This window comes from Cervus canadensis, chromosome 13 (genome assembly GCF_019320065.1).
Source record: "Cervus canadensis isolate Bull #8, Minnesota chromosome 13, ASM1932006v1, whole genome shotgun sequence".
In the NCBI taxonomy this organism is placed as follows: domain Eukaryota; kingdom Metazoa; phylum Chordata; class Mammalia; order Artiodactyla; family Cervidae; genus Cervus; species Cervus canadensis.
In genome coordinates this window covers 40,376,989-40,399,778 of record NC_057398.1, presented here as the reverse complement: position 1 = coordinate 40,399,778, position 22,790 = coordinate 40,376,989, and the positions used below count along the sequence as shown (strand labels likewise).

Here is a 22,790-nt window from a genome sequence, read left to right as displayed (position 1 = left end):
GGATCAGGGATCAAACCCGTGTCTCCTGCATTGGCAGGCGGATTCTTTGCCACTGAGTCACCAGAGAAGCCCCCTTTTCCTGTTGTTTAGAAGTGTTCCAGGAAGAGGGCTCTGTGTGCCTCAGTGATGCCAAACAGCCCTGTGAGGCTGTGAGTGGTGCTCGCTACAGGGTGGGGGGCAGCCAGGACAAGGCTCAGCTGTGCAACCCCGGGAAAAAGTTTACCTTTCTGGGCCTCTGCTTTCTCTCTGGGGGGCGCCATAGCTGCCCTGGGTTTCCAAATCACCAGATTGGGGTGATAATACCGGCTCTATCTCATTGTGGGGAGACCTGGCTCTTCCCCAGGGCAGGCCTTGGAATGAGAAAACGTCTGCCTCAGGACAGGGGTAGGGCGGGGAGTGGGAGAGGGGTGAGCTCTGGGGGAACCCACTGAGAACACAGACAGGAGAGTCCTCTGCAAGCCCTGCCAAGCTGGACCCAGACACAGCCATTTTGACCCCTGAAGCAGATTTGCTGGTGCTTTTGTTTTAGATTCACAGGTGCTGGGGAATCTCAATCCTCTGAGTGCAAAGCCATGGCTGAGAAAGGCTCCACGGGCTACAGCATTAACCTCCGCTACAGAGACCTGGCCTCCGAGGTGATGAGGCGCAGGATCACCATGGCCAGGAGGTACCCCCCGGGATCTGCCGTGGGGGCGGGGATGGAGCACACATGCTGATGCTCACCAAGGGCCAAGGATGGCCTCTAGATTCAGGTTTATGTAAAGGCATCCATCCATGCAGCAGGGCAGACATTATGGATGAGAAAACACTTTGTCACCCATGGTGGGAAGCAGACTTCTGTCACATGGTCCTTCAGTAGACGATAAGGGTACTGGGATGGACTTCAGATCAGTGGCTCTTGACTGAGGCGTGAGGATCACTTTGACAATCAGATGGAAGTTATGATGTGTCCTCCCAGTGTAAAAATGTATGACGCTGCAAGGTTTGGGGAGAGCATGGACGCCCAGAATCTTGTCCTCCCTCCGAAGTAGACGGTCAGCTCCCTGTAAGGCAAGGACTGTTTGTCTCCTTCACCACTCTATGCCTGATGCTCAGGACTGGGCTAGCACGCCCTTAGATAGTGGAGACCTCAGCAGGTTGTCTGGCCTACAGAAGACAGTTTGCCTGCCTTGGAGTAGCTAACCACCTGAACTGCATGTTGGAGTTCTCAAAAAGTCCCCCACCTGACACCTTCCCCAGATGGTAGGGTCAGTGGATAAAATACAGGATGCCTCGTTAAATTTGAATTTTAGGTGAACAGAAGGAGTTTTTTTTTTTTTGGTCTAAGTTAGTCTGTGTGATTTGTGATATACTTACAGTAAAAGAGGGGAATTCCCAGGTGACTCAGTGGTAAAGAGTCCTCCTGCCAATGGAGGAGACACGGGTTCGATTCCTGGGTTAGAAAGATCACCTGGAGTAGGAAATGGCAACCCACTCCAGTATTCTTGCCTGGGAAATCCCGTGGACAGAGGAGCCTGGTGGGCTATAGTCCATGGGGTCACAAAGAGTTGGACATGACTGAGCACACGCATCAAATAAAGTAAAAAATGTTAGTTGTTTATCTGAAATTTACCTGGACAACCTATGTTTTACTTTGCTAAATCTAGCAAGCCTACAATGTCCACAGTGGGCTGCTCTGTCTTCTCTCTGGTCTGAGATCCCCAGATCCAGCAGGATGCCCAAGACATCTCATATATAAAGCTTTACAACAAAAACATTAGGACTCCAATTTCTATGAAAACTGAGCTCTTTTGAAATTGTTGTTTGACTTGACTTGATGCTGTACCTTCGCTGTGGGTCAGGAGGTCATGTGTAGATTCTGAGACTATCCCGATGGAAGGGTGGGAGATAAAAAGCTGGAGGAAGTCCAGCTCCATTGGCCTGCTTCACTCACTTGTAGCACATGCTAACATGTTGCATTTTGTCTGGGTGGTTTCTGTGGTTTTAAAGTTATAGCATCTAGTCTCAATGAATGTAACCCTCAGTAGAGACAAGTGGCCTAACATAAATTTCTGCCAAGAAACCTGGGTTGAAATAATTCTAATAATTCAAATATGGGTAAACAACAATTAGCAGAGCTGACACTTTTGAGTTCTATGGATATAGTATGAGCTTAAAAATGGTGATTTTATAAAACCTGACAAATTTGGCCAAAAGTAAAAAATTTGAAATAGGGACCTCCATCCAGTTTGTTCAGTGCTTCTTGACTTCAGTGTTTATTGGAATGTAAGATTTTAGTGAATTGATTTTAGAAATCATGTACAATTTCTTAGTTATCATAGATATGGAGGTGTTAAGGGCTTCTCAGATGGTGCAGTGGTAAAGAATCCACCTGCCAATGCAGGAGATGTGGGTTCAATCCCTGGGAGGGGAAGATCCCCTGGAGAAGGAAATGGCAACCCACTCTAGTATTCTTGCCTGGGAAATCCCATGGACAGAGGAGCCTGGCAGACTATAGTCCATGGGGTCACAAAGAGTCAGACACGACTGAGCAATACCCCTATCATCGAGGTGTTAAATTTTACTGATGGGGTTACATGGCAAATTTGATGTGACTGATTAGACTGTGAGAGTGGGCATTATCTCCAGGGGGCTATGGTTACTGTGCTTTAACATCCACTCAAGAAGAAAGAGATTTCACAGTTCTGGGGCCTCTCCTGACTTCCTTCCCTGTTATCCGCTCCCCCATTACCCCACACCCCCTCGGCAACATTAGGGATCAGCTCTGACTGGGAGATGCAGCACTGAACTTGTGGTCAGGAGAGGTCTGAGTTTGGATTCCAGTTCTGTCTTTTACTGGCCACATGATCTGGGTGAATCACCTTCTGTCTCAGCTTCCTCAGCTGAAAAAAACTGGGAGGGGTGAGCTGTCATTGAGAATCTGAATGTAGTTAGTTTCTAGTTAATTTCCAAGTCCTAGCCCACAGCGGGTACTCCGGGAACTGTTAAATCTGAATCTGGAATCACTTGACTGACTAGTCCTATTCCCTTGAAGGCAGGGTTTGCCCAGCCCTGAGTAGAAGAGATGCATGGTGCATTCTAGCAGAAGGGGAGGAGAACCAGCAGACTGGGTGTGGGGCGGGGAAGGGGTGTATACAGGGTGGGGTAGGATCTAGGCAGAAAGAAGAGCTGAAGTGAACCTAGGCTGAACTGGCCAGAGAATGAAAGTGGAAGTCATTCAGTCGTGTCCAACTCTTTGAGACCTCATGGACTGTGTAGCCCACCAGGTTCCTCTGTCCATGGGATTCTCCAGGCAAGAATACTAGAATGGGTTGCCATTTCCTCCTCCAGGGGATCTTCCCAACCCAGGGACCGAACTCAGGTGGCCAGATGCAAATAAAATCTTGAGAGAGAGAGCCTGCCCTAGAGAAACTACAGAGAGCTGGCTGGTAGGGGTGAACCCCAGCTACGTTGGTTCCGTGGGACCAGAGGAGATGGTGCAACTCTCTTTGAGAAGAAATGACAAGCAAAGTGTAAATAGAGAGTACGTCATTTTAGGGGGGGCAGGATGTCATCTCAAATGCTGAATACTCCCTTCAGGGGCTGGGATCTGGGTGTTCTTTCTTCCTTCTGTTTAAAACTCCCAGTTTTATTTAAATGACATTCAGTGTCCCTTTCCTCCCAGAGAAGAAAGATTTACCAAGCAAATTGATGACGCTGGGGAAATACCCTCAGATGTGGAATCCAGACAAGCCCTTCCGAGTGCAGCTAGCCCCAAAGTCCCCCCAGCCCCACCTCCCTCTCCAGCTGAAGACTTCCTAAGCACCTAAAACATCGGTCATTTTGAGCTGGACTTTGACAGGAAACTCCAGAAAACTGTTTCGGCGAAGTCATTGGAGTTGATTTTGAAGAATGTCTTGGAAAATCTTTATTCTTTCTTTCCTAGTTTTCTTCTACAACCACCATTGAGCACTGTTTACCATTCCTCCAGCACTTAACCTTTGGTCTCAAGCCAAGTCTCTGATGTTTATATTCAGTAGTCAATTTTTGTTGTGCTAGAGAACAGTTATGGTAGTCAGTTGTATTTGAATTTTTAAAAAAGTGATCAGGCCTTCAATGTTTGTTAATAAATTTGGATGAATGAAAAGGCCAGGCCTCTGTGAATTTAAAGGTCTGAGTTCCAGGGAACTCTGAGGGGTTTGGGTTTTCAAAGCTCAGCCTGGGGCACAATAGTTTTATGTTCTTTTGTAGCTACGTCCTGTCTTCTGGGCTGGGACTGGGCTGTATTTCACATTTATGGGCAACATTTTCAAATTTTATTTCTCGGAGGTTTAAGTAAACTTCAAACTCTAACAGAAGACACTTAACTGGAAAAGCAGTCAAGTGCAAAGTGACCTAGTTAGGGAGGAGAAGAATACTGCTCAGATCCCATGCTCAAGACACCCCAAAGCACCTCTAAGGACTCCCAAGGGCTCTTGTGAAGAGCCTGAAAGCATCAAAGAGGTGATCATCCACGTCCACATCTGAGAAATATCCTCAGGTGCTGTTGGGGAAGAGGAAATTCCCTCCTCTATCCCTCTTGAGTTCTGGTGACTGGATTAATAATAAAATTGATGCCAGGCAGATGAACAGAAAAAAGAGAAACAAATTTTGATTCATGCATGTGAGGACATCATGGAAATGGGACAAAAGCAAGAAGTTTTTATTCTTTTTAGACAAACAAAGAAACAATACATTTGTGAGGAGTGGACAGGATAAAACAATTTAGGTTTTGGGTGCTCAATTAATGAATCTAAATGGAGTTTGGACTCCAAGTAGTAAATTTTAAAAAACACAAAGATTTGTTTATATAGGCTTCTCAGCCTGAATTCTCTCTCTGACCATAAGGGTGTCCTTTTACACGAGAGGTTTATTTCCTACTTTTAGGGTCAGACAGAAAGGAGGGTCAGAGTATTCCTCTTGCACTGGCCCCTTATTAAGTAACTTTAATTCAAGATAATCCATATTCCATTGAGTCACATTTTGGGGAAAACTGCCCTGGGCCCCAACAAGGCCATCTTTTATTGCATTCACTTCTTTATAGAGCCCCTGTGGGTGTTCTCTCTCCAAGTCCACCCTTGTTAAGTGTGCTCATGTCCCCCTCCCCACCTAGTCAGAGGGCTCTGCTATTGATGTGGAAGTCAGCTTCCTCCCCTTGTGTCCACTGCAGCAGCGTGGGGTCGGGGGAGCATGCCTGGAGCTCCCGTCCTAGCCAGCTGGGGACCCAACACACATCACCTCATCCTCAGTCAGATGAGAGAACACACTTAAGACACTCCAATAGGGTAGCCTTTAGCCACATATGGCTGCTTAAACATAAATTCATCAAAATTACATAAAATATAAAATTCAGTTCTTTGCCCTAGTCATATTTTAGGTGTTCAGTAGCTTCATGTGACTGGTGGCTACCATAGTGGGTGTTAAGATAGCATGACTATCATTACAGAAAGTTCTATTAGCTCTGGAACAGGGATTAAGTGACTTGTCTAAGGTCACACAACCAGCTAAGAGTAGAATCAAGGAGGGGAAAGGGTGGAAAGGGATACCCCTTGTGGTAGCTTTATTTTCAGTTTTTTTTTCTGAGCAAGTTCCAGGATATTTTTTCTGTTTGTTTCTTTGTTCAAAAAGTATCAAGTACCTACTATGTGAGCTGAGCACTGCTCTAGGGACATATTATTGAACAAAACAATACCTGCCCTCATGGAATTTATGTTCCAGTGGGAGAAGACAGAAAAAATATTTAAAAATAATGGATTTATATGTTAGGAGATGATAAATGTAAAGAAAGAATTAAAAATGATAAGACAGGGCAATTACTACTGGGCATATACTCTGAGAAACTCATAATTCAGAAAGATGCATGTACCCCAGTGTTGACTGCAGCACTATTTACAATCCCCAGGACATGGAAGCAACTTTGATGTTCACTGACAGATGAATGGATGAAGAAGTTGTGGTACATATACACAATGGAATGTTCCTCAGCCATAAAAAGGAAAAAATTTGAGTCAGTTCTAGTGAGGTGGATGAACCAGAGCCTGTTATATAGAGTGAAGTAAGTCAGCAAGAGAAAAGCAAACATCATGGATTAAAGCATATATATGGAATCTAAAAAAATAGAACTGATGAACCTATTTTCAGGGTAGGAATAGACACACAGACATAGAAAACAGACTTGTGGACACAGTGGAGGAAGGAGAGAGTGGATAAATTGACAGAGTAGCACTGAAACATACATACTACCATGTGTAAAATAGATAGCTAGTGGGAAGTTGCTCTATGACACCGGGAGCTCAACCTGGTGCCCTGTGACAAGCTAGAGGGGTGGGATGGCTCGGGGGTGGGAGGGAGGTTCCTGGATATGTATATACCTATGGCTCATTCGCACTGTTGTATGGCAGAAACCAACACAATATTGCAAAGTAATTATTCTCCAATTAAAAATTTTAAAATAATAAGAGAATAGAAGTGGCATGGAAGCACCAGGTGAGCGGAATTTTGAAGATGGTGGTCTGGGTGTGTGTTAGTCACTCAGTCCTGTCTGACTCTTTGTGATTCCATGTACTGTATCCCAGTAGGCTCCTCTGTCCATAGAATTTTCCAGGCAAGGATATTGGAGTGGGTTGCCATTCCTTTCTCCTGGGGATCTTCCAAACCCAGGGATCAAACCTGGGTCTCCTGCATTGCAGGTAGATTCTTCAAATTTATATCCTCAGCCCAGACGTCTCCTGAAATCCAGATGCATGTATTAAAAATCTAATAATCTAATTATTCATCACTAATTAATACATGAATCTGGATTTCAGGAGAAGTCTGGGCTGAGGATGGAATTATACCACCAATTTTCCTGGGTTTCCAGCTTGCAGGTGGCAGACTGTGGGACTTCTCCCCAATTACATGAGCCAATTCCTCATAATAAATCTCTTTTTTACATTTGTACTTATACCTATATATCTCCTATTAGTTCTATTTCTTTGGTGAACCCTGACTAATACAGACTAGAAGGAGGAACCAGCAAACAAACAAAACCCCAGAAGGAACAGTCCACAGTGGAGGAGTAGTCTAATGCCCTTTCCTTCTCCTTTCTTTACTCTCTTCTTCTGTCCCAAAGTGAAAGCAGTAGCTGGTGGAAGGAAATAAACATGGACAGGGCTGTGCTAGCAGGGTTTGCCTCCCCTGTGTGTGTGCTGTGATCACTCACCACCCAAAGGGGTCTCCTCACCTTCCACTTTTTATTCAACACCCGGCAGCTAAAGGTGCTTAGAGGTGAATGAGTTCATGCACTGACTTCTGGATTTTCTAGTCTTTAAGAGTTTGCTACCAATGGAGTAGAGTGGTAATACCCAGTTGATATGGGTTGAATTGTCTTTCCCACCTATTCATATGTTAAAGTCTTAGCCCCCAGTACCTCATATTTTGATGTCTTTGGAGACAGACCTGTAAAGAGAGAATTAAATTTAGGTAAAGAGGTCATTGAATTTCTTAGGTCTGCTCACCTGAGGTCTTGACTTTTGGAAGTTATACCCATGACAGCAAATAAAAACCAAATTACAGATGGGGTGAAAGAGGGTAAGTTGGAGAAAAGATGGATTGTTTGAGAAGGATCAAAAGCAAAAGGAGATGGGGGTGGGAAGGAATGAACTCCTCAGTTTGCCTGGTGTCATCACGGGCAAGACCTCAAAACCAGGCACAAACCTTTCAGTTACACACACACACACTACATAACTTTAGCATCCTGCAATCACCGCTCCCAACCCAAAGGAATTATCTGATGGTTAGAATCTGTACTCTTCTCTTCCACAAACTATCACACAAAGTTCAAGGAGAACATTGTGTAAGATTATTTTATTTCATGGGGCAAAGATTCTGTCATACACAACTGGATTCACCTGAAGCATTAGAAGCCAACTATAGTAAACACATATTATGCATGTTCATGCTGCCACAAGAACTATCCCTTTTCCTTTAGAAGTGCTGTTTGTTATTATAGCTCATGGTAACCAGGCAACATGCAAGGGCAGGCGTTGGCCCTGGGTTCCCTGTGGGGCAACCTGTTTTTCCCAACCTCCTCTCCAAACATACATTCTTTAGCCAGTGAGGCCCATTTATCAAAAGTCTTGTGGTTTTCATGAAGAAACCCCCTACACATTATAGCTTTTGCCTCAAATCACCAGAAAGTCACACTATTTTGATTAAGTATCCCTTTAAGAGCAGACAGAGGAAAAGAATATCTATGATAACGTGGAATCGTCTCAATCCCCAGAAGGCTCTTCCCACCCAGTCAGACCTGGTGACCATGCACATTCTTCTGGGTTAATGCAAGCTTGGAGAGCAGAGGAAAGCTGTGTGGGCCTTGGCTGACTGGCTCTCCCTTCAAGAGCCCTGAACATCATCTCCTTCTGCCTTTTCTGACAGCTTGGCAGCTTTTCACATCCGGGAGAGCTTGATGTCATAGGTGACCATGTTGAAGTTGTCCCAGGCAAAGAGCTTCCTCTCCAGGGGGTTGTAGTCGATCATGCTGCTATACTTGTAGCGGTTCTTGAACGGGACGGTCAGGGCCTTGCTGCTCCCCGTGCCCGTGTCATAGGCGAAGTTGACAGTGGCGTCGGGCGAGGAGTAGCTGCTGACCGTGTACAAGGTGCCACAGATGATGAAGGCGTTGGCGACAGACTGCTTGCGGATGTTGGTCTCCCAGGTCTGTTCGAGCTCCAGCGTCTCCGGGTTCAGCTTGGAGAGGACGATGGCGCCTTTGGCCGCCTCGGTGCTGTAGATGACCCAGAGGCCTGTCTCGTCCACGGCCAGGTCGATGTCGGTGTAGCCGCCCCAGGAATAGGGGAACTGCCCGTGGTAGCCGGCCCCGGGGATCTCCTTCTCCGCCTTCAGCGTCTCGGCGCGCAGGTCGTACCGGAGCAGCGTCCTGGACTCGGCCGCCTGGAAGTAGAGGCTGCCCCGGTAGACCACGGCGCCCGTGCTCTCCAGCGGCCGGGGCAGCACGTGCACCTTGGACGGGTAGCCCTGCGCGAACTGCCTGCTGAGGTCGTACTCAAACACCTGGCGGATGTCCGTGCCCACCGTGTCGATTCTCCAGGTGGTCTCCCGGGTATAGGGGTAGGCGGCCTCGGGGTCTCTCATCCACACGCCGTACTTGCCCGTGATGGTTTCAGCTGTTCTCAGAGTGACAGGTTCTCCTACCCAAACCAGTTCTCCGCATCCTGGTGAATGAAAACAAAGTTAACAGCTTGTATTCACCATCGTTCCAGGATGTGGAGCATGGCAGAGCCCGCACAAGTGAGAACCCCAGAGACAGGCAGTCCAGGTTTAAACCTAAGCTTTTTTTTTTTTTTTCTGTGTGTGTGTGTGTGTGTGTGTGTGTGAGAGAGAGAGAGAGAGAGAGAGAGAGAGAGAGAGAGTCAGTGGCTCTGTCGTGTCCAACTCTCTGACCCCATGGACTGCAGCCTGCCAGGCTCCTCTGTCCAAGGGATTCTCCAGGCAAGAATACTGGAGTGGGTTGCCATTTTCTTCTCCAGGGGATCTTCCTGACCCAGGGATCAAACCCACATCTCCTGCATTGCAGGCAGATTTTTTTTACTGTCCGAGCCACCAGTGAAGCCCCCTCAATTTTGAGATATTATAAAAATTCAGTTGTTGGGGAGGAAACTGAGGCACACTTGCCCCCCACCCCAGGCCTCTATTTGCCAGTCCAGAGAAGCACAAATGGGTGGTTTCAGATTATGAAATATCATTTTCCACAATACTCCAAACTGTCCTCAAATATTTTCCTCAAACTTTATCCTGGCTAGTGAATGACATTAAAAGTTAACATTCTTAAAGTGTTAGTGAAAGTGTTAGTCACTCAGTCTAGTCTGACTCTCTGTGACCCCATGGGCTGTAGCCCTTCAGGTTCCTCTGTCCATGGAATTCTTCAGGCAAGAATACTGGAGTGGGTTCCATTCCCTCCTCCAGGGGAGCTTCCTGACCCAGGGATTGAACCCAGGTCTCCTGCACTGCAGGCAGATTCTTTAGCATCTGAGCCACTAGGGAAGCCCCGACACTAGTAAATAAAATGCCAAAAAAAAAAACCCTGGGCTCTGCCATCTGCCACTTGTGTGACTTTCAATAAGTTACTTAACTCTCTAAGATTCAGTATTCTCATTTGTAAAGGGAGATAAGAGTAATGTTTTGGGTAGTAGGGTTGTAAATTTTACAAGTAATTATACATGTTAAGTGCTTGGTATAGAGTAAATGCCCAGGAAATATTATTTGATCACCATGTAATGTGAATCCAAGTACAGCTGACCTTTGAACAACACAGGCTTGAATTATATGAGTCCACTTATATGTGGATTGTTTTCAATAAATACCCCAACTTGGTATTGGTTGTAAAGATAAAGGCTGCACAGAGCGCTTCACACTATATTTGTATATTTTTCTAAACCTGGACAAGTTCTCATGGTGTTCATTATATTACTCTTTATGATTTTTATGTCTGGTTTATTTTATAATTATAAACAGTGAGATAAAATCAAATCATTATAATAATCTCAATAAAACAAAGTTTTTAAGCCCTTCCCCAATGGACCACATACTTCAGCCATCATTTTAATATAATAAAATCTGAATATGATTTTTAAAATGAGATGTTTGAGAACTATTTGAATCACAACACATCTTTGTATTATAATGGGTATCTCAGTTTTCTTAGAGAAAGTGGAAGCTCTTTGTTGCCCATATCTCAAGGAACCTTATTTTGAATATTTTAAAACTCCCCATCCTCCTGCATGCCTTTCTGTGCTAGCAATAACTGTCAATATTACCGATAGTCCCTGTTTCTGAAAGACAGAGTCTTCATCATCTTAAAGTCAGGCTTTCAGGGAATACCTTGGAGAGGGGCAATGCTACTTTTCCTCAGTACCCAAAATTAAAGAAGGATACCTTCAGTTAACAGTATGCTGGGATGGTACATGGTGTCTGTCTGGCCCCAAGATAAAGATATGAAGGATCAACTTGAAAAATGTCATTTTTCAGACGCAATCCATATGACAACCAAGTGGGAAAAACGGATACATCTCTCATCTTCCCCTGGGGCAGTGCAGTCTCCATGAAAAGTGTAAGTGACAAAATACAGAGCTTTGCTAGGAAAGACCGACTCCCTGCCAGTATACCCTGGAAAGGGAGCAGAAAAGGGGTTCTGTTCTTTTTCCCCTTTCCTGCCTCTGCCCCCAGGGAGGTTACTTGTCCACCCGCCTCCCGCATAGTGAACTGACCAACTCTGAGCACAGAACTAGACCATGTGGGTACAGAAGAGGAGAAACTTAACTCCATACCAGTGCCTTCCTCTTCATTCCTGGGATGACCGGACAGGCTCTCCTTCAAGATTTGGGAAGCAGGAACCTCTGTTAACTCTGACTTCAGTTCCTGGAAGTCCACCTTCTCCAGATTCCATTTAGCAACTGTATTAAAAAAAAGAGACAACACTGTACTGTGAGGAAGAAGGTCTAAAGCTAGACTATATTGAGGATGGGATTTAAATAGGGTTTCAAAGATATGACCATGTTTGAGATTGGTTTTAAGATAATAAGTGGGGTTGGGGAGGGGGAAGGACAGTGAAACAAGACTGGGCTGGGCTGACAGCTGTCAGAGCTGGGTGATGGGCATGTTAGGGTTTGTGTTATTCTCTCTACTTTTGTGAATGTTTGAAAAATTCCATAATAAAAAACCCGTGCATGTGTACTCAGTCGCTAAGTCATGTCCAACTTCTTGTGACCCCACAGACTGTAGCCCGCCAGGCTCTTCTGTCCATGGGATTTCCCAGACAGGAATACTGCAGTGGGTTGCCATTTCCTTCTCCAGGGGCTCTTCCTGGCTCAGGATTGAACCCCCATTCCCTGCGTCTCCTGGGAAGCCCATAATAAAAAGCTCACAAATAATAAATTGGATAGCAACATGCCTAGCACAGAGTATATTATTCAAAGTAAAGTAAGCTTGTACACAGTTAAAATGGTTCCCATTAGAAGGTTTGATTTATGAGTAGGTGAGGTCTGATGCTAGGATATTGGGAAGATCCTTAGCATCTTCTGGGATGTCTGAAATTCAACAATGAACAAATTCCATGCATGACTTGCTTCCCCCCCCCCCATCACAATACAGATGTGTCTGTAAGACGTAACATATTCTGTCAGATCCCTTTCCAAAGCTAGCTTTGGACAAGGAAGGATTCCTATAGGAATTTGGTAGGGGTTTGAACCATGGAGAAGGGGAGAGGTGTGGATGACATTGGTTAGATATTAAGTCACTGCTATTACTTCTTTGATTAGCATTATGGCATATAGCAGCCCTTGAATATAACAGGAGTAGCTGTTTTAAAATGTGGGATGGATTATGGTTCACATATGGTGAGGTCAACAGGCTTCCCGGGTGGCTCAGTGGTAAAGAATCCACCTGCAATACAGGAGATGAGAGTTCGATCCTTGGGTTGGGAAGATTCCCTGGAGGAGGAAATGGCAACCCACTCCAGTATTCTTGCCTGGGAAATCCCATGGACAGAGGAGCCTGGTGGATTACAGTCCATGGGGTCAATTACAGTCCATGACTCAGACTAACAACGACAATGGTGAGGCCAACAGATCAGGAGACATTGCCATTGAAAAGACAGTTGTTAGACTCACTGATCTCTGGAGGAAGGGGCACATGACTCCACAGGGGCCACCCAGGGAAGCACCAGAATTGGTCAGGAGGGAGGGGGAACATGGGAGAGCACTTTACTGTGATTTCCAAGGGAAGGAATGAGTGAGGCAAGATAATCAGGTTTAGGATTGGTTACTTTGGATAATTTCTGCAAGGTTTTGAAGCTGTCCCTAGGAGTTGTCCCCAGTTGTCTGGTACCTGGCCCCCATTGATCAGGGTGGAGGAATAGTGGCCCTGAGTGTGAGTTTGAAGGAAGAGAGGATAGGTTGTGGGCTCTGGATTGGTTGGTTTGCATCTGAGAGATGTGCTTACAGTTGAGTTATATATTATCGTTAGAAATACTACCCTGTGAGAGGCAGTCCCTTCTGTAGCAGCAAGGCCAAAAGTCAAAGTATTGGAATAAAAAAGATATGCTTAAATCATCGGCCTTTCCTCTTGCAGACCACGTCAGGCAGTCGGTCCTGGCTCCCAGCCCAGAGTTCCCCGGTGTGCAGGACGGTGGGGGAGGGTGGTCAGTGCAATGCCTGAGGCTACAGCCCAGAGAGTCAGGAAGACATTCTCTGTCTTTCATCACTTGTTAGCTTAACCCTTCTAAATTGACCTCTCAGGTAATGGAACTCAGCCCTCCTGGATGTGCCCACATTTCAGTAATCTTAAGCCACACATTCTTTCACATTTTCTCATGTCTGGAATCAAGGCGCCCTCTCATGGTTGCTGGTATTTAGCTTCAATGAAGCACTTCCCTGGTGTCTCAGATGGTAAAGAATCTGCCTGCAATGCAGGAGTTCAATACCTGGATTGGAAAGATCCCCTGGAAAAGGAAATGGAAACCTACTCCAGGGTTCTTGCCTGAGAATTCCATGGAGAGAGGAGCCCCATGGGCTACAGTCTATGGAGTTTAGCTTCGGTGAACTACAGTACTGGAAATGTTTCTCCCTGGAAGGAGGCAGGGAAAGCACCCAGCTAAGAAGCCCTGAGGCTTGGGCTGGGCCAGGGCTCCGGGGGTGGTATTTTTGTGTGGCCCAGCAGCACAGCCAGCCCTGACTCATCCTGATCCCCGAACCCTGATCCCCAACGCAGTCTCCACCCTTCCTTTAGTGCAGCTGTTCACTTGACCTCCTGGAAAGTGTGACTGCCCCGGGGTGGGGGGTGAGGGTGGGGAGTGGGGGGCGCCATCCTCACACCCGCGAATGTTCCTAGGCTGGGCTGCCTGAGCAGTTAAAAGCTCTAAGTCAAAATGTGTAACCAGTTGAGGTCATCCTGGTTATACACCCAAACTCCAGGGGTAACTGGGAGCACCCCTAGGGGTGTGGAAGGTCTTCCTTGTCTGCAGCCTGGGCAAGCTGTTGATCCATCCCATCAGCCAGCCCCTCTGGAGCACCTCTGATGTGCAAGGCTGCTGCTGCTGCTAAGTCGCTTCAGTCGTGTCCCACTCTGTGCGACCCCGTAGACGGCAGCCCACCAGGCTCCGCCGTCCCTGGGATTCTCCAGGCAAGAATACTGGAGTGGGTTGCCATTTCCTTCTCCAGACATGCAAGGCTAGATATGGAGAAAAAGGGTGAATAAGATACAGTTGGTTCCCTGGTTCCCTTCAGAATTCCCAGAGGAATTCACAGTCTGGCAAGTCCTCTTGGCCAAGAAGTAACATGGGTTCATTTTGGGAATCAGAAACATTTGATCCAAATGGTTCCTGGGGAGTCTTGGGACATTAATTCGGTTCCCCGAATCACCTCCCTGTCTGCAGAGCTGTGGAGGTGAGGTTTCAGGTGAGTGAGAAATATCATCGCAATGGCATCTGTGCAAAGCTAGAGCATTCCCTCGCCCCTCTCTAGCTCCCTGCTTGTCAGCTCCGTGACCCACAGTTGCCATCCATCGAGGGTCACTGTGAGCTCGCCCTCCCCTGCACCCAGCTCCTTCCTCTGTGCATCTGATACAAATTATTTCACTCTCTGAATGTAACTAGGATGGTCATATAATTCAGTGAGAAATTTTACTGAAAAAAAAAAAAGATGTATAGTGAGAAAAGTAGAGGCATATACCTGCCAGTCAGTGAGAAGAAAATTAAGAAAAATGGGGGCTTTCCTGGTGGTCCAGTGGTTAAGACTCTGTGCTTTCAATGCAAGGGGACTCAGGTTCAGTCCCTGGTTGAGGAACTAAGATCCCACAAGCTGTGTAGTTTAGCCAAAAAAGAGGGAGAGAAATAAAAAAGAAAAACCCCATCTTTAGCCACAGGGAATAAAGAAATGTGAAGGGGGAGGAACCCAAAGTTACAGGCATTTTCCCAGGTAACTTCCTTGAAGACAGCTAAAGTACTGGCACTGAAATACTGAAAAACAGTTTATTTGTGAAGAGATGATTAAGAGGTATTTATAGCTCTTTCCACGTTTCAAAGCAGTTTTATATAAATTATTTATGTGATCTGTTGCCTTCACAAGTTTTAGAGAAATATAGAATAAGGCTTTAGAACTGCAGTCTGCACCTAATGTAACTATGGCCACTTACTCAGTGCCTCCTATGAGCCAGGTACCATCCTAGGCTCTTGTATTCCACATAGCAGTCCTCAAAGGGAATGTTATGATCCTCACTTCGCAGCAGAGGAAACAGGCTCAGAGAGGTTAAGTTATTTGCCCAAGGTCACACAGTTGGTAAGTGGTGGGACTGGGACTTGAACCCACATCTGTCATGGTCATGGCAGCTGTGAACCTTTCCACCCTATGGTGGGGTTGTGTGTCAGTTACAAATGTGTTGCCTGTCAGCGCTGAATGCATAGATGATGCACCCTTTCATAGATGCTCTCTAAAACACAAGGCATTTCTCTTCTAAAGTGAGCACAATGCTGAGCTTTCTCAGTAGAGGGTGCTGGAGGGACACTGCAGGGGAGGTGAGTGGGTCTCCTGCAGGGGCTGGGCTGGTGGGCACCAGTGTGAGGGCAGCTGGTGGAGCCCTGCCCAGGCACGAGCCCAGGGCCTGGTTCCTCTGTGACCTTGCCACCTCAGATTGGCCATAACCTTTCCACAGCCCTTGCTACATGGCACCCCGAGTCCCTGCACAGAGACCCCCCTACTCTGTGGACCTCTGCAAGCCCCCACACAGGCTCTGCAGGGCTCCTGCAGCCTGGCTCAGACTCAAGAGGTGGCCTTTCAAGCTCCAGCTCAGGCTAACCAACCAGCCTCTCTGCTGTCTCATGGGTTGACCATGAAGCCAGGACCATTCCAAGACTGTGCTCCCTCTGGTTCCCCTCACGCAGACCTAGGGTGCCAAGCAGAGTTTACTTTGTCTCATAGTTGCTTCTCTTTCATCAGTTATTCTTTATGTGAAGCATCCCTGACTTAGTCTGCTGTGTGGTTTCTGACTCCAGGTTGAACCCAGACTGCTACCAGAAGCTCTACAAGAGCCTGGAAGGTGCTGCTTAGCTCTTTGGATAGGGGCAGTGACCCACTCCTGGAGCTGACTCAGATTCCAGTGGATGACTCACACATACACAGCTCCCAGGTGGTGCACCCAAAGAGCTATCTTGCCATCAACTCTTCTCCCCCTACACATGCCTGACTGGTTCCCAGTTCCTTTCCTGGTCCCACCAAGGCCCTCAGGGCTCTGACCAGGGGCCTTTCTGCCTGCCTCCCCCCCAATCCAACCCCTTTAATCACTTTTTGCAGGAACCACGCCTCATGGCTTTCTTTGGAGTAAACAAGAGTCACAATAAAACATAATGTCAGGGAAAAGCTTCCAGAATGACTGCAAGGCCAGTTCTCACTTGGCAGGTGGGATGGCTGGCTTGCAAGCCTGCTGGCTGCTGCGTGGCTGTGTCAGCCAGGAGCATCTGGCAACAGTCAGATTCCCAGAGCAGAGCCGGGCATGAGAACTGAAGCCTGTGGGAGAGGATACAGAGCCCAAAACGCAGGGTAGCTGTTGTGTGAAGGGGCCTGGCAGGGCTAGAAGTCATACTTTCCTAATTCTGTCCAGCCATGTACCAACTGTGTGACTTTGGACAAGTTCCTCAAACTCTCTGAGCCTCAGAAGTCTTAGCTCAAACTGAAAATGAAATGGTCCTCAATAAAAAATGTAACAAAAAGCTAAAGTTTCTCTGGAATGTTTCAGAATCACTCAAATTTCATTCTGAATGTGTGTAGGGGGGAAACAAAAAGAGGTTATGAAAAGATTAAGAACTATATTGTATCGGACAGCTAAAAAATTTTAGGGGGTTGTTTCTATGGTTGAAAAGTTCACATCGGTTACAAAATTTTGGAAATATTTTCTTCATGCTCTGTCCTGACTCCCTCACCACTGCTTTATAGACACATGCTAGAGAGCTTAACCTGAGTTGATTAACTTGTTTATATACCATGCACGCACACACACACATACACACAGGCAATATATATATATATATGGTACATAAGGTTGCATAACATGTATATGCAAATGACATTATAATAATTATTGTAGCTATTTTCTATCTGCCTAAAAAGTTAGGTCATGAAGAAGATGAGGAAAAAGAAGGGTGCTGACAAAGTCACAGGTTGTCATGAATACTCTAGGAAACTGAAGATTTGCTAGCAGACTACTCTCCTGAGTGCTGCTCCAACACCTATTGTCTCTGGAATCAACCCGTGTTACGGAAACGATACATACGTGTTGACGTTTTGATCTATAAATGACATTTTTAACTCCAGCAAAAGAAGCCCTTCGTAGTTAGAGTCCATCCCCTGGCTGGTCACTGTGTGCCAGACACCTCAGTGCGTGCTTTCCACTTTACCTCCAGTTGGTGGTCATCCTCTGCATCCTGGGTTCGATCCCTGGGTCGGGGAGACCCCCTGGAGGAGGGCATGGCAACCCACTCCAGTATTCTTGCCTGGAGAAATCCATGGACAGAGGAGCCTGGAGGGCTCTGCAAGAACCAGCCAGGTACCTCCATCTGTGGATCAGGGAAATGCGATACATCCCATAGGATGATCCCTGGCCAACAGAGCATGGGATCCAGGGAGGAGTGCTCCCTTCCTCTGCTGCATTCCGCTCCTCAAGCCCCGTGGGGTCGAGCCTTTGCTGCCCCCCATGGGGACCCGCTGGAGAACGCCCCTCACCGCCACCCCTTGTTGGTTCTCTTTCCCTCCCTGTCACATTCCCCCCAGCCCTGATGCTTCTCCCTGGGATGTGGCCATACAAACGCTGCCACAAGCCCACATGCTGGACTCTGTTCTCTGAGACGACGAGTCCAAAGCAGAGGAGAAATAAAGGAGGAAGTAGGGCTTCTCTTGTGACTCTGCAAGCAACTCTAATTTTTCACTAATAATCTGTGTTTTCTACTTAGGGGTTATTTAAAAGATTTCCAGACATTTTATTAAATTTTTGGGCTGGGTTGTGAGGCATGTGGGATTTAATTCCCTGACCAGGGATCGAACCCATGCCCCCTGCAATAGGAAGCAGGGAGTCTCAAGTACTGGACCACTTGGGAAGTCCCTCCAGACATCTCACTACAAAACTATTAATACAACATTTTATATGTGTGTTTTATTTCAACTCATACACACACACACACACACACACACGCACGCAAAAGCAAGTGTCTTCCATAATTCTATGGAGACTTTTTTCCCTATGTAACAATTACCCAATAAAGTGGTGGTGACAGTTTGAATTACAGGTGGAGTAAGAAAAAGTCCACCTACTTAGGCCTTTCCCCTGCTCACCCAGTAAGCTCTCACCCCCCACCCTCCATTCCCCAGGTATTGCCTCCCCTGCATATGGTACACCCACATCTGAGGCCCAGCACCCAAAGCACCCTTTACTCTCAAATCTAGGACCATGAAGCACATCTTCTTTTCCAAGTGTTCCTTTCCCTATCACTTCAATGTAACCCTTGTCTTTCATCTTTAGGTTCTACAAACTAGAGGTCCCATCAGGGTCCTAGGAGCCGCTGAACCTCAAGGTAGGGCTGAATTCTAGTCCCAGCTCTGCCACCAATGGGCTGGCAACTGGGGACCACTGAGTGACCTCTGTGGGCCTCAGTTTCCACATCTGCCCAAATGAGCCAGAGATGCCAGATGCTCTCGAGGCCCCCTTTCCATCTCTACATTCTTGTACTAATGTAATTTCCTGCTCACGAAAATCCCACTGCTAGAAAAGAGCTTCCAAGTCTGGACTTCACTCTAATAGGCTGTTGTCTTGATTTGAAAAGTAGAGTGGCTGGAAAGGACAAAAAGAAATATAAAATCAGAGAACACATAGAATAAATTTCCAAAGATTTGTTAAATGACCACAAGACAATAAAAAAAAAGTTGCCTCTATTTTCATAAACACACACTGCTTTCGTTCATTCAGTAAACAGTCTGAAATACATAGTGCCTCATTAACACTTGTATTTATAATAATTCTTTCATTAGTGCTGAAAGACCAAGTTCAACAAATCTTAGCTCTATCACTGATCAGCTCTTCAACCTGGGGTCCCTTGGCATCTTACTTTCCTTCACTGTAAAATTTAGGGGACTTCCTTGGTGGTCCAGTGGCTAAGACTCCATGCTCCCAGTGCAGGGTGTCTGGGTTCGATCCCTGGTCAGGGAACTAGATCCCACATGCCACACCCAAAGATCCCGTGCACTGCAAACAAGACCCAAAGCAGCCAAATAAATATACATTTTTAAAAAGAAAATTTAGAACTGAATCTCTTCCAACTCTAGCAATATAAAAATTTTAAAAATCCTTTATACCTTAGAGTCATTTCCCTTGAACCCCACCAAAATCATTATTTATCATAGGACTTTTCATTGCCACGTTATAGGTGAGAAACCACGATGCAGAGACTAGATGACTTGCCTGAGGTCATACCCAGGCATCAACCCTTGGGTTTTCTGATCTCACACCTGCCTCTCTTTAAAAAACAGTTTCCCATCATCTTATTTTGAAGATTTTCAAACCTTTAGAAAAGTTGAAAGAATAGTATTAATACAATAAACCCCTATGTGCTGTTCACTTAGATTTACCAATTGTTCAGACTTTGTCAATTTGTATTCTTTTTCTTTCTCTCTTTATATATTCATAATCTTTGTCAGACCATTTTAAAGTAAACTGTAGACATTCTGACACCTCACACCTAAGTACTTGAGTATGTATCTCCTTAGAACAGCGCTATTCTTCATAACCACACTACCATCTCTCATCCAAGAAACTGAACCTAACCCAATAATGTAATCTGATAAGTAGTCTATATTCAAATTTCTTCAAGGATCCCAAACCTGTTCTCTGCAGCCTTGTGTCCCTGGATGCAGGAGCCCCTCCAGGGTCACGCACTGCACTTGGTCACCACATCTCTAAGGTCCCCTTTAATCGAAAACAAGGTCCCCCACCTCCCTTTTTTTCTTTCTTGATGTCAACATCTTTGAAGACACTAGGGTAGTTGTCCCATAATTGGATTTGCTTGTTTATTTCCTCATGACTGGAAAACTTATTAAACAGCAAATATTTGGGAGCACAATTTCACAAAAAGTAACAAAGATACTGTCTTCCCAGCTACTGAGAAGAGCCCCCGCCCCCAGCCCAGACACTCAGGGACTCACCTTCTGGCAGAGGCAGGATGAACAGAACAGCATCTGAGGTAGCAAAAGCCACCTCAAACTGACTTAAAGGCAGAGGTTCTCAGACTGAATCAAGAGCTGGAAAACTTCCAGCATCGATCCTGTTAAAATGGCAATACTACCCAAAGCAGTCTACAGATTTAAGTCAATCCCTATCAGATTACCCAAAGAGCAGGAAAACTTCCAAAACAACATAGTGAGGGAATGCACAAAAGGATTGCTGCCTCTTTATTTTGCTAAGGAAGGACATAAAAAAAACCCTATCACCTATAATCATTTCGTAAATAGAGGTCATTTTAACAACAAAAGGCAAGAATCAATAACCTCTGAACAAAGATTCACAAAAGGAGAGTTTTCTAAAAGGAGAGTTGGCAACTTTCTACTGACCGTATATATAGGCATCTCATCTGGTCCTTCTATTTCTCATTTTGCTGTGAATGGTGAAAACTGTCACGGGTGAGCACAAGAACCCAGAACCACTAACCTCAACAGAATTTTCAGGAACTAATGTACTAGGAATATGTGAAAGTGGTTGCTTTGCCCTCCTTCATTTGTCTGCCTCATGCTACATGTGAGTCTCTGGGAGAAAGGATAGGGTAGGAAGGATAGGCCTGGGCCACCTGTAATAGGTCACCATGAATCCTGTCACCTTCACCCCACTTTACCTTCCCTGGAGCCTGATGGCACGTCCTGAGAGCTGCTGTGGGCCTGGGGACACTGGCCCCTCCTCAGGCTTGCAACCACCTGGCTGCTGCTTTCCAGCCTCCTGGCCAGATCCTTGTTCTCCGCCTGCAGCCGCCTCTTCTCCTCCTCCAGAGCCGACTTGTCACGGACGAGGTTGCTGAAGGCTGACTCCAGCTCCCGGGTTTGGGTTTCCAGCTGTTCTCGCTCTCTCCTCAGGGCTTCCAGCTCCTTCTGCAGCCCCTGCTGGGTCTCCAAGGGCCCAGTGGGCTGGCCGGAGGTCAGGCGGTGGAGGATGGCCTCTAGGGAGCTGAGGCGGGCCTTGGTGGCCTCCAGGGTGGCACGTTGATCGCTGCTGTCTCTCTGCAGCTCCTGGATGGCTGACATGGCCTGGTCCTGCTCAGGGCAGCTGGACTCACTGGGGCTAGCCACCCTGAAGGTGTACTGGCATCGGCCACTCTGGTCGTTGGCCTTCTGGAACTTGGCTGTCCTGGCCCCCACACCCCCCACCAGGCAGGCCAGCAGTAGCAGCTGGACTGCTGGCATCTTGGGACTGTGGTGGCAGCGATGTGTTCGGAGGCCCTCAGTGCAGAGCCTGGGTGAGGCTCCTCAGACACTCTCCCCTCGCTGAGAGGTGTCTGGATGGGCCTTGCTGGTTCCTGCCCCAGCTCCACAGAGACTCATATATGCCAGGAGCCAGCCCTGCGTGGGGGGAGAATGAGGTGGCCACGTGAGGCCGGGTGGGGCCATGCACAGGCGGGGGCGGGGGGGGGTGTTTTCACACTGCCAGCAAGATTCTTAAAAAATGACCTTCTAGAAGTCTGTTTTGAATTTCTTTTAAAAAAGAATGCCCCACTTTCCGCAGCCCACACCCCCCAACACAGTCCCTGTATCCCCGGCCTGTTTTCTCACACACCCTCACACGAGCCCACTTCATCCAGCACCACTACTTGTGTGTCTGTTTCAACAAGGATTTATTTCTAGTTCATATTTCCATGTACTCTGCAAAGTTTCTCGAGAACCCGCTCTGTGTCAAGCCCTGTCCTAGAAAATGAGGATACATCCATAGTTAAGACAGGCCCCTCTGTCCCTGTAGCACTGACAGAGATGAAAGCGGCTGGGCAGGGTACAAGTGCAAAATGCCACCAGGTTTCGGGGAATAGCCATCCTCTAAAAGCAGTTGGAAGCAGAATTCTTCCCCTGTCCCTCACTATAAAACAAGAGTGGGCGTGTCTCCAGGAGGACTTTCTGACTTCGGTCTTGCATCTCAGGCACCAAAGTCAATGATCCCCTCTAGACTACTTCTCTTACTATGAGTGTGCACTCGTGAGTGTGCAAATGCCATCAGTCTCGCTGATGACATCTGTGGACCCCTTCCCAGGAAGATGTTTTTAAATGTATATAGGATTGTAAAGAAAACATATGATATTTAAATACTACTACTGAAAGATTTAAAAAATTGAAATATTCATGTCCTTTTCATTATTGTATTTAAAATAAGATCGGGGGGGGGTGTGTGTGTGTGTCTAATTTCAAAGTAGTTTTGAGTGCAAATGCTATTGTATGCTATCTGCAACAACTGTAATTTGAAATATAAAATGTCTATGATCTCTATTGGTGGTGACAAAGTCACAGATACTGCTGATACAATTTTGGATTTATGGAAGGAAATGTTAAAGTCCAATTTTAGTTTAAAAGTGGTAAAAAAAAATAAAGATGTAATTTTTTTCCATTTAAATTCACAGGATTTCTGAACCATAGGTTAATAATCCTTGCTTTATATTAATAAACCTAAAGAGAAAAATCCCCCCCAATAAAACAAACGAAATCTATCAAGTA

At 46.3% G+C, this 22,790-nt stretch overlaps 1 protein-coding gene across 1 annotated transcript; it reads right to left on the bottom strand.

Annotated features, from left to right (window-relative positions):
- Nucleotides 1-7,835: 7,835 nt before the first annotated feature.
- Nucleotides 7,836-21,641, bottom strand: MYOC (myocilin). The gene is made up of 3 exons (XM_043485854.1): nucleotides 20,936-21,641; nucleotides 11,343-11,468; nucleotides 7,836-9,230 (listed from the first exon to the last, which is right to left on the bottom strand). The coding sequence occupies exons 1-3, from the start codon at nucleotides 21,495-21,497 to the stop codon at nucleotides 8,446-8,448; spliced, it is 1,473 nt and encodes a 490-aa protein (XP_043341789.1). The 5' UTR covers nucleotides 21,498-21,641; the 3' UTR covers nucleotides 7,836-8,445.
- Nucleotides 21,642-22,790: the final 1,149 nt, after the last annotated feature.

Coding starts and splice junctions, on each gene's coding strand:
- MYOC (XM_043485854.1), bottom strand. CDS start 21,497: ATGCCAGCAGTCCAGCTGCTACTGCTGGCCTGCCTGGTGGGGGGTGTG. Junction 11,469..20,935: donor GCCATCAGGCTCCAGGGAAG/GTAAAGTGGGGT, acceptor TTTTTAATACAG/TTGCTAAATGGAATCTGGAG. Junction 9,231..11,342: donor GAATGAAGAGGAAGGCACTG/GTATGGAGTTAA, acceptor TTCATTCACCAG/GATGCGGAGAACTGGTTTGG.